The 12,393-nt window shown below is 42.3% G+C and overlaps 1 protein-coding gene across 3 annotated transcripts in view; it reads left to right on the top strand.

The window, feature by feature from the left end:
- Positions 1–12,393, top strand: part of LOC122794445 (proteasome subunit alpha type-6-like) — a 428,663-nt gene that overhangs the window by 246,987 nt on the left and 169,283 nt on the right. For all 3 annotated transcript variants that reach the window (XM_044062831.1, XM_044062841.1, XM_044062851.1), the window contains exon 4: positions 2,463–2,618. In XM_044062831.1, coding sequence (XP_043918766.1) covers positions 2,463–2,618 — 156 coding nt within the window. The remainder of the gene's footprint in view (positions 1–2,462; positions 2,619–12,393) is intronic.

Below are 12,393 nucleotides of genomic sequence, written 5' to 3'. Positions count from 1 at the left end.
GATATATTCAGGACACACAGATTTTACAGGCCAACATATACCCATGGTCAGTACAACGGATAGTACTTTTGTTTTATGCCTAAATGTAAGCTTATTGTTGTAGCAGTTTAGATGCTTCTTCTGTTTCGTTTACTTGCTTATTCTATGTCTTGTAACATGTAGGTATGTTACATATGGAAATAACTATTGTATGGGATTATTACATGAGATGTGGGACATAATTATGTCATACGGTCGCAGGATATTTTACATTTATAATGGTTTTGGTATGGACACAACTGCCCAGATGGGGACTGTCCCTCACAATGTGGGACAGGTGGTAACCCTGACCATTGGGCTAGATTTAGCTACTGGCAGTGTGCTAACATGATGCATTCCACTTCCGCTTGGTATAAATATCAACACTGCATTAGAATACAGGCACGGGGTTTTAAATGTCATTTGTTCGAGGGATAGGGACTCAATATTCGGCTACATGCATTTGTGTTTGCTTCATATTTTTGTGTTCGCAACAACTGTCTTGCATGCTTTGCATACGTTTCAGTATCCATGGACACTGACAGGTATGATTACTATTGGAGGCAGGCTGTAATATTCAGCATTTTAGGTTGCATGTAAACAGCCGACATGTCCACACCTCCATGCGGTGCATCGACACGCCCCATGCACTCGCGCACGTTTCCTATGCACATGGATGTGGCGGCAGCGCGCCTTCATTAATATGCATATGGCACTGCTGCACCATCTCTACGCCACACGGTTGGTGCAAGCCTAACGCCGTCCTTGCGCCGAGCTTCATGAATCCCGGGTTCATCTTATACAATAAGAATTCATTCCAATTTATCAAATTTGATTTTCTTCAGAAACGGAAATATCAAAACTTCCCCTGCAGAAAAAGAAATACAAATGCAAGGATATTTGCAGCAGGTTTATATCCTCTCCATCCCTGTTGTTGGGGCTTCACCCCCCACTCCTCTTAATTAAATATAACCCCTCATGGATGCACCACCATTTTCATGACTTTTCAGTTAATAGATATGTTTCCCATACCATCAGAAATAGCAACATGAATTTACATTGTTTTGACCCATATGAGATCACTGGAATGGTAGTGAGCTGCACAACTCCTTTCTTCCAGAAATTTATTTAAGCATACCCACTCCTTTACTTGCAACCATGGTCTGATGGCACAGGCCATATGTAAGCACACCCACACTTGACTGTCATGTCTCAGACCGAGGACTTGGGTGTGAGGCAGAAGTCAGATATGAGGGATGGAAGGAAAAAGAAACTAGGATGGCATGATGGCATGATTGCACACGGCATTGTTGAAAGTGGTCTCAGTAAGCTAGGGGGATACAGAGCAGTAAGTAGATCAATCATGAGGGATCAGGGTTTGAGCCAAATGGTGTAGGCGGCATGAATGATGCTGTAATTATGAATGAAAGGTTTTGTTTTGAGCCTCTAACCATCTGCACAGCAGTTCAGGGGCCCTGTGGTAAGCCAGACACAAGGTGGAGGGACTGAGACTACAGAGTGACACCATTCTAAGGCTTGAGTCACTTCCAGAACATTCTAGCAAGTACTTCACAAAGAGGAGGTAGTTCTAGCAAATAAGAATAAACTTCTGGTGTAAAGTATAAGTCTCTTCCACTAGCAAACTGTCAGCAATTGTGATATGAAGTGTGTACTTACACTTATTGCATGTACAGAAAACTGATATTTGCCTTATTTTGCCTTTTCCTTCGGAATAACACATTGTCTATGTATAACAAATGTGTTGCTGTATGTTGGAAAACCATAACTGCACTTCTTTACACAGTAAAAAATGAACTGCAAGAAGGGGGAAATATATACTAAGTCTAAAATTGCTGCACCTGAGAGAATTCCCACGTTTCCAAGATGCACCAGTCTCAAAGTTAGTAAATATAAGTATATGGGGTATGAGGTATAGGGAGTGCAGCCCCCCACATTAGGGGGCGCAGAAAGGCTTTCTCCCTCCAAAAATGTGTTTAATGTGTTACAGTGAAATTCACATTTTGCTGTTATTTCTCATGGATCACATTTATTTTTTCTTGGTTTTGAGAGTTGCAGTATTAAACTTAAACTTCTGAAAAGGTACAATAAAACAGTAGATAGTTATATACTAGACAAATATTCTGCTATTAGGTGATCTGTTCAAATTGGCCATACGTGGGTAAACCGTGTGTGTGTGTGTGTGTGTGTGTGTGTGTGTGTGTGTGTGTGTGTGTGTGTGTGTGTGTGTGTGTGTGTGTGTGTGTGTGTGTGTGTGTGTGTGTGTGTGTGTGTGTGTGTGTGTGTGTGTGTGTGTGTGTGTGTGTGTGTGAATTGAGAAACACTGAGGGCTTCGCTGAGTAACATAAGAAAAGAGAAACATAAGAAACCAGAGAATGTGAAAGAAATGTATATACTGCGCACTTACAATGTATTTCTTCCCCTAGCTGACAGTCAATCTCAGGTGCAGAGAGCTCGATATGAGGCAGCAGAATGGAAATACAAATATGGATACGATATTCCAGTGGCTACACTATGCAAACGTCTGGCAGATATTTCCCAAGTCTATACCCAAAATGCTGAAATGAGACCACTTGGCTGTTGTAAGTAAACATACAAATCGTATCATTTTAAAATAAATAAAAACATTTATTATTCATTTGCTTTATTCCATTGTTGATCATGACGCTCATTAGGCAGAAATATCTATTTCAGGGGTCAGTAGTTAGATCTGATACTTTAATATCCTTGACACTCATAAATCACTTCTCAGTAATTATACATCATTTATGTTTTGGTAATCAGGGAAATCCACTGAAATAACGATGTATCGTTTTTAATGTGAAACACAGAAGATGTTAAAATGATAAAACACATTGAATTCAATAGCAGTTTGAATAGTAGTTACCTGAAAACAAATGGTGATTTTAGTACAAATGATAAGGACACTACCAGCATAACAACTTTTTAATAACAAAATGCTCAAAAACATAGTATTAATCTATCTCATTGTCATGTTTTGTTACTTAACTAAATGGAATAATGTGTGTTTGTAATGTCCCACTTAGTTAAGTCGCTTGATCAGAGTCAAGCTCTCTACTTTCATTTCCTGTGAAAGATGAGAATGGCAAACCTCCCCTCTCCAATCCTCACTATCTTTTACAAAGGTATCATAGAGAGTATACTAACCAACAGTCTTGCAACCTGGTACGGTAACTGTTCTACCGCATACAAAAAGGCCCTTCAGCAAGTGGCTAAGGTAGCAGAGAAAATCATTGGAACCACGTCCCCTGCCATCTAAGAAATACACCTGTCGCAATGCCTCGGTAGGGCCAACAAGATTATCAGAGACATTACCCACCCTGCCCAGGGACTACTCATCTGTTTATCTTCTGGTAAACCCTACCGCAGTATGAGATGCAGAACATCCAGATACAACAAAAGCTTGTTTCCACAGGCCATCAGACTACTAAACTCATACTAACTCAACACTATGCTGAACTCTGAACTCTGAAAAGACTGTTCAAATTTCCAACAGTAGTATCGCATATTTTTATGCAATAATGTTGATGCACTAATCCAACTGGGATTCTTGTAATTCTTACTCTCATGCAATCCTAAATGTGCAATAATGATTACAGCAGTCCTAAATATGCAATAATGATTACTGTGAAAAGTTCTCCCTATCAATGCAATTTTTATTATAGTCAAGAGTCTAAAACAATAATGTGTGTCATGTCTGTAGTAGCTGTTGTAATAGATTGTCTATGTATGAAAATGCCTCCATTTTGAGAAGGAGTAACGAAATTTCAATCAGTGATGCACAAGTTGTATAATTTGAATGACAATAAAGTTTACTTTGACTTTGACTTTAAGTACTAGAAGCAACAGCCTTAAACCAATTGCCAGACCCCTATTTTTGTTTCTTTGGTAAATCGCTCCTCATTAGAGTCAGGAAGTAGTGTGTCATGTTTTTTGTGGTTCAGGAAATACATGTTGATGACAATCCTGTTGTTCTGTTAACTTTTTAAGTGATTTATCTGATACCTTCTTTATGCCCAAGGGAGGGGGGTTATATTAACATTTTTGATAGTTTGATTTTTAAACAACAATAAAGGAGGATTCCATGCTAGTTGTTTTGCTTTGAACTTGAAGTACTCAGTAGGAAGTCCAGCCAAACATTATCCTAAACAAACCTGTCTCCAAACAGTTATAGTCATCACTATCCCCAGAGTCATTCCTGTCAAAACTATTGACCAGCACTTCCCCACACCTTCTGCAGCCAGCTTGATTGAGATGGGTATCTTGAGAGAGTGTAAGAATTGCCTCATGTTGTCTGATAATCATCTATTACTCAAACAGCGTAACACGGTATGTGAGAGATGTACATGTATAATGTCCTTGCAGACAAAAAATCTCACGCACAGTAAACTCAGAAAACAAAATCATCAGCAGTACACCATGCATCACAGCACACCATGGCCACCACACAACACAGAATCCATCTTATTCTAAGGTTCTAAAGATTAACTTGCCTAAACCTCAAAGACCTCCAAAACACAACACAGACACAAAGCACACTAGGCATATTAAGCCTACCTCCTCACATACCACAGTGATTCCCACAGTCATGTATACTAGGCCTGTAAGGCTCGCATAGACCCAACCAAACATTCTTGTTATAGGGGACTCAACTGTAAGACATACAAATGTGCCTCTTATCAGGCTGAGCAAGGAAAGAGTGATGGATAGCTGTTCACCTGGTACCAGGATTCATCAGACTATGCATGCACTTAAGTCCTTGAACAATAAGTAGCAGTATGGCTCTGTCTTAGTTCATGCTGCTTTCAATGACTTAAGGTGTACCTTCCTGGACTAAATGAAGAGAGACATGATAGAGGTCTCAGATTCTGTCCCATGCAGGTATGAAGGTATGAGCCTAACACTAAGCAGCATTCTACCTTCTCCAAAGATGATGCCACACTATGAACCAAAAATAATTAACTTCAATAATTGGCTTAGTTTTTGCTGTTATTCAGAGGGGAAATGCAATATCTGTCAGTCTAGGAGGCTATAAAAGACAGACCACTATGCTTCACCAGGGGATGGCCTGCATCTTTCCCCTCTAGGGTTTAAATTATTGGCAGAAATATTCTCCATACCCATAGTGCCATTTTTAGGCAATGCCAGTCTGAAAACTTACCAAGATAATGAAACAAGCTAAAGAAAATACGAAGATCTTACCTGATCAGTGCTATGATCTTAACAAGAAATTCCACTCCCTACAAGCCCTTCTCACCTTGGAGGATGTTGATGAATGTGTAGTGATGGAGGCATGGTTTAAAACAGCAGATATCACTTTAACAGTACAGGGCTGTAACACTTTCCACATGTTTAGACCAGTTACTGCACAGGAGGGGAAAAAAGGTGGAGATGTCACAACCATCATCAAAAAGAGACTCACATCAAGGCTGGTAAAACAGCAAGATGCACTAGAGCTTCTACATGTCCAAGTAACCATCAGAAAGACCTCATACTACTTAGCTAGCGACAGAACTCTGTCTATGACCCAAAAAAGTCACAGCACCATTTTATAGGAACTAGAATCCTACAGTATTAAACCCAGTGTCAGTTTCCTAGGTGATCTAAACTATCCAGCTACAGAGTGGGCAACCTACACTATCACTAGTGCACAGAGACTCCACTGCAACAACTGGAGAGTGCGCAAAAGTACCTCACAAAGAGAATCCTAGGCTTTAAACACTTGTTTTATATGAACAGACTCAAAAAACTCCAACTATTCTCTGTCTCATATCGCCTACTTAGAGGCGATCTCTGCTTGACTTACAAAGCCATGTCTGACCCAGCTCTGTTAGAAATGCTACATCTAAAGAAATCCCAATCCGTCCGCACCACATGCTCCAGAGACCACAACCTCATTACCACAATCAGCAGAACATCTTGGAGGGATAGGTTCATAACCCAGAGACTGCCCATGCTATGGAATAGACTTCTCATACATGTCAAACAGAGCACCTCACTGGCCCTCTTCAAGAGAAATCTTGATGAGTGGATGGCAAATAGAAAATTCACCCCGGGGATCACTCCAGTGGCTTTACTCGACAGAGGCACTGGGAACTAAGGTCAGGTGGCCCGATACCAGGGTAATCCTATGGGCTAGGCTAGTAAAGGCTCCAGGGCCATTAGCCTAGTGCACACCTATGAACCTATGAACATAATCAATGAAATAAAAACAACAACTCAGGAGTTTATTCAAATTTGCAACAGCCGAGTTTCAGGCTAAAATAGCTACCTCAGCCAAAGACAATCACAATACCTTTTTTAGTTATGTTCATAATTGCAAAACAACCAAACAGCAATGTGCTGAGCTGATTATCAGCAATGTTACCCACACCGAGGCTGAAGGTATAGTGAACCTACTGGCTGATAAATTCAACGGTAATGTTAACCCTGTATCTCCTATGTATGTCCGTTAAGATATAACTGAAATTGACTCACCTCCAGCTATCACACAAAACCAAGTCCTAAATGTGATATCAAAAGCTTAAAGTACTGCATTCATGGGGTCTTAAAATGTCCCTGGATGCATCTTAAATAGCAAGAAGCATGATTTAGCCACCCTGTCCCCAACAACACTACTCAGCCTCAGCCTTCATACAGGTTTTCTACGAAATGAATGCAGAACAGCTACAGTCATTTCCCAGCATAAGAAAGAACCTTATACAGACCCAGGCATTTTCAAACCCATAAGTCCGATGAGCCTCATATGCAAAGTCATGGAAAGACTGATCATAGAACTAATCAATAAGGACATGGGGAACCTCCAAACACTAGACCTGTCTCAGCTTGGATTTGGCAGGGCAGGTCATGCTTACTCAATCTGGTGGATTTTTTTGAAAAGCTGACCAATGCAATGGATTAAGACAAAATGGTACACACTGCATACCTCAAGTTGGCCAAAGCATTTGACACAATTCCCCACTCGGGCTTACTGACTACAACCTCCTAAGGAAGGGTATCAATAGCTTCACACCACTTCCCCCCCTCAGAGGATGTAGACAACTATGCTGAACAGTACACCAATGCAGTATACATGCACCTGTACAGCTGCATGGACTCAGCCATACCCGACTGAACTAAAACCTCAAGGAAACTAAAATCTACCTGTTAGACATCCTCTATCAACAGACTTTACAACAAAAGGAACAAACTGCTGTCCAAGGGTAAAAAGGTACAAATTCTTAATTGGAAAAACTCCCTTCTTAGCCTCAACAAGCAAATTAGATCACTAGTGAAAACCTCCAAAGCCAATTATGAATCAAAACTAGCCTACGAAAGAAAGGGAAACCACAAAGCCTTCTTCATTAATGTCAGGAACCTCCATAGCAAAGCCCAGGTTTGTTCCGAATTAGTACTTAATGGTACCACTTACACTGATCCTATTGACTTAGCCAGCCTGCTAGTAGATAGGTTCAGTGCAAACTTCACTCTCGTGTCCCACACCCAAGACCCATTTGACATCCCCGATACTTGTCCTGTACCTCACATCTCCAAAGTGTTAAAGGCCCTATCCAAGGCAAGAAACACAACTTCCATGGGACCTGACCCAGGCTGTATTCTGCGCCAGCTCCCACAAGAACTACCTTTGCCATTGAACACCCTATTCGATCACAGCCTAAGTACAGGCTTCATTCCAACAGAGTAGTAGAGAACTGCCATTGTCATCCCCTTGCACAAAGATGGTGCCTCTACTGACTCTGGAAAGTATCACCCAATTAGCTTGACAAGTAAAGCCATGGGGAGTATTATTATGGATCTCATAAACAAGGGGATAGGCAATCTCCAAGAACTTGACCCCACCCAGTTTGGATTCATCAAGGGCAGATCTTGCCTGTTGAACCTGGTTGACTTTTTTGAGATTGTCACCAAGGCCCTTGATAAGGAAAAGTCAATACATACAGCTTACCTTGACTTAGCCAAAGCCTTTGACACATTCCCCACTTGGGCATCATTGAAAAGCTAACACAACTTAGTGTAAATCCCTATCTCATCAGGTGGGTGGCCAACTGGCTCATCAATAGGACCACAAGGTCAAAATAGGTGCCTCCACCTCCAACAGCAGACCAGTCACTAGTAGTGTTCCCCAGGGATATGTCCTGGGACCCCTACTCTTTGGCATCTACTTCTCAGAGGTCCAGGCAAAGACAAAAGGCCTGTGGCTGACCAAGATTGTGGACAACTGTAAGTGGAATGCTGTCACTGACTCCCCAAAAGATGTTAACATACTACAAGAGGGTCTCACAGCAACAAATGACTGGTGCCATAGACATGACCTTATGTTAAAGGCAAAAAAACATGTTTTATCATACCATTCGGCAAAAATATGGTTCCTACTGATTATCACATCAATGGCATCCCCCTAAGCACACAATCTGTGGTGAGAGACCTGGGTCCACAGGTTGAAAACAATCTCACATTCAACCATCATGTAGCAACAGTGGTCAGAAAAGCCTTTTACTTGGTTCATCTTGTGACACCTCTGCATTGGCCCAGTAATCAAGGAGCCTCAATCATCACCACTAGTACCAGTGAGGGATGTACACATTGGGAAGATGACAAGTACACACACAGTAAAGTACAATTTCCCTTAAGAGCACTCAGAGATCACAGTCGGTCTGGGGCTGGTTTCTGCCTCTTTCTCCAGATCCCCAGTAAGACTCCCCACTGGCACAGCTATAGAGTTAAGATCTCAGCCGAGTGGTCAAACCAAAATCTCCAGCACCCTCTCTGTCCAACCAGTGCTTCATGTCCCTACCCAAGTAGCTGACACACACACACACACACACACACACACACACACACACACACACACACACACACACACACACACACACACAGACACACACACACACAGACACACACACACACACACACACACACACACACACACACACCTGCCACAACCACTACTTTTATCGCTACTCTAAGGCCCTTACAGACTTACTTACAGAGCAAGGCAGATGCAGAAGCACTGAATGGATATTTCTAGTCCAAGACAATATACAAAATGCCCAGGTCATTTACCTTCAGTTCCTAGGCTAACAGAAACTTAACAAAATTTAACATTTCTCTGTGAAAAATACATACCTCTTAGATGTTTGCTTAGAAATGGAAGTCATAAAACAATTAAACACTTTTACATTTGAAACCTAGTAATTATTTATGTTTCAAGACAATAGGAAAACCTCTAGCTCTAGACATTGTGTCTGCTTGCTGCACTGAAACTGAGATAACACAATCATAAAACACTTTACAGTTAACTGTGTATGTTCCAGCTTCTACTATTAAAATATACATTTGCACAAGTATATAGTTTATATACATTTCTGCTCTTTTCCAGTAGGGTACACTCTGGTTACATTCTTGAAGCTCAGTACATAACATGCAGTTCAACACACATTTCTGCACCTGTAGTTTAATATCCATATAACATACAGTTTTCTTACATTTGTAAGACAAGCATATGAATCATATTAAAATTCACAAATGACACATGAATATCCACAAAATTCTAGATAGCTGGGCTGGCAGTGTCACAATCCCCCCCCCCCCTGAAAACTCAAGCTAGTTTTTCAAGTGACCCCTGAGAAATGGTGCCTGAGAGGGTTGAGCCTATCTGGTAATGCCTTACCCCATTCCCTGTCTTGAGAGTCCATCTGCATTGTCATTGCTAACCCCACTGTGGTGCTGCACTGTCATATCATATGCTTGCAACCCTAGGCTCCACCTTAGTAACCTGGCATTTTGCTGGCTGACTTGATGTAGCTATGTTAAGGGATTATCATCTGTAACTACAGTGAATTTCCTTCTATACAGATAAGGCTGAAGTTTCTGCAGTGCCCACACTATGGCTAGACATTCATTTTCTACAGCTGCATAGCATTCCTCCCTGGGTTGGAACCTACAACTGAGATAAACCACTGGGTGTTCTTCTTCCTCTGAAGAAACCTGGCTAAGTACAGCCCCCACCCCATGGTTTGAAACATCCACCTGCACAACAAATTATTTGCTGTAATCTGGACTGGCTAACACATGGGGTCCTCCCAAAGTTCCCTTAAGCTTCTGGAATGCCTGCTCACATGCTAAGGTCCATACTACCTTATCTGGCCTGTTTTTCCTTGTCCGGTCTGTGAGGGGAACAGCTATGGTACTGTAACAGGGGACAAACTTTCTGTAGTACCCTGCTGTCCCTAAAAATGCCCTCACCTGCTTTTTGGTAACAGAGACAGGCCATGCCTGAATGGCTTCCACTTTGGCAGGTTCTGGCCAGATCTTACCACTCCTCACTCTATGTCCCAGGTAGGAGACCTCTGCCATACTCACCTGACATTTGCTGGGCTTAATGGTCAATCCTGACCTCTGTAGTCTGCCCAGCACCTCCTTGACATGCTGAAGGTGCTCTTGCCAGGAATGACTGTTGATGGCAATATCATCTAGGTAAGCAAGGGCAAAATCTCCTGCTCCTGCTAGGATATGATTTACCAGCCGCTGGAAAGTTGCTGGGGAATTTTTCATCTGAAAGGGCATCTTTGTGAACTCATACAAGCCAAAAGGAGTTACAAAGGTTGACCTCTCTCTAGCACTGGGAGTCAAGGGCACCTGCCAGTAACCCTTGGTAAGATCAATGGTGGTAAAATACTTAGCCCCACCCAGCTGCTCTAGGGCTTCATCTGTCCTAGGCATGGGATAAGCATTTGACTCTCTGTGACTATTTAATTTCCTGTAGTCCACACAGATCCTGGTGCTGCCATCCTTCTTTGGTTCCAGCACTACTGGGGAGGCACAGGGACTGCTGGACTACTGAAATTACCCTTAGTTCTGACATTTCCTGTATCTCGTCCCTCAGAGTCATGTTTGACTCTCTCGGGCATCCTATAAGTGGCCTGCTTAATAGGCCTTTGGGGTCCTGTATCCACATGGTGCTGCACTAGGTGGGTGCATCCTGGTTTCCCAGTGAACATGTCCCCAAACTCCTGTAACACTGCTCAGATTTCTAAAACCTGGGTAGGGGATAGCTGTTGGTACATTGCTACCCCTTCAACTGAGGTGTCAGTCCGAGCCGCACCAAGGAGATCGGTCACCAAATCCCTCTCAGACTTCTCCTGCAATCCACTGCAAATACTCAGCACAAGAGCCTCCCTATCATAGTAAGGTTTCATCATGTTAACATGGTACAATTTGTACCCCTGCCTCCCATCTAGCAGTTCTACCATGTAGTTAACACCACTGACCTACCTTACCACCTTGTAGGGCCCCTTCCAAGCTGCCTGCAGCTTATTGTGTCTGACAGAAATGAGAACCATTACCTGCTGGCCTACAGCATACTCTCTATCTTAAGTGTTCCTGTGATAGCAGACCTTTTTCTGCTGTTGGGCTTCTGGAAGGTTTTCCTGGGCCAAGTCCATGAGTTCCCTGAGCCTTGTCTTGAGGTTTAAGACATATGCCACAACAGACTCCCTGTGGGACTCTCACTCACCTTCACACACATCTCAAATCAAATTTAGAGGTCCCCTCATGCTATGCCCATACATCAACTCATAGGGTGAAAAACCTGTGGATTCCTGGGAAACCTCTCTGTATACAAACAACAGTTGGGGCAAATATTTGTTCCAGTCCCTCTTAAACTGGTCTCCAAATGCCCGTAGCATTGTCTTGAGTTAGAGCTAACCTCTCAACAACTCCATTAGTTGGGGATGGCAGGGGGTGGTCTTTAGGTGCTTCACCCCATAGTACTTCCACAGACAAGCCAGCAGGTCTGACATGAAATTGGCACCTCTGCCAGTCACTATTTTTTTGGGGTAAGAATACCCTGCTGAAACTCTCTAACAAAGCATTTGCCACCTTTTCTGCCTCAATGGGGACACTACCACTAGGATATACTTTTTCCCTGTGGAGCTTTGGGTACTCAGAGGCTCCACAATATCCATAGCTACCATCTGAAATGGCTCCTCAGTCACAGGCAATGGCATCAAATAGCTTTCACCTTGTCTCCTGCCTTGCTTACCTTTTGGCATTGCTCACAGGTCCTGCAGTACCCTGTTACATCTCAGAAATCCCAGGCCAATAGACATTCTACATAATACATCTCTTTGTACATTTTATTCCCATATGACCTGCAAAGGAAACATCATGGGCTATGGCTAGAAGTGCCAGATGGTAGGCTCTGGGCACAACCAACTGCTGTATAAAATGTACCTTATCGGAGTGATTATAGACAAATGGTTAAAACATATATATATATATATATATATATATATATATATATATATATATATACTAATATATCACATTTGATCA

Source organism: Protopterus annectens, chromosome 1.part0 (genome assembly GCF_019279795.1).
Source record: "Protopterus annectens isolate FY-2018-M chromosome 1.part0, PAN1.0, whole genome shotgun sequence".
NCBI classification, from domain to species: Eukaryota; Metazoa; Chordata; order Ceratodontiformes; family Protopteridae; genus Protopterus; species Protopterus annectens.
This window is presented reverse-complemented; position numbering and strand designations above follow the sequence as displayed.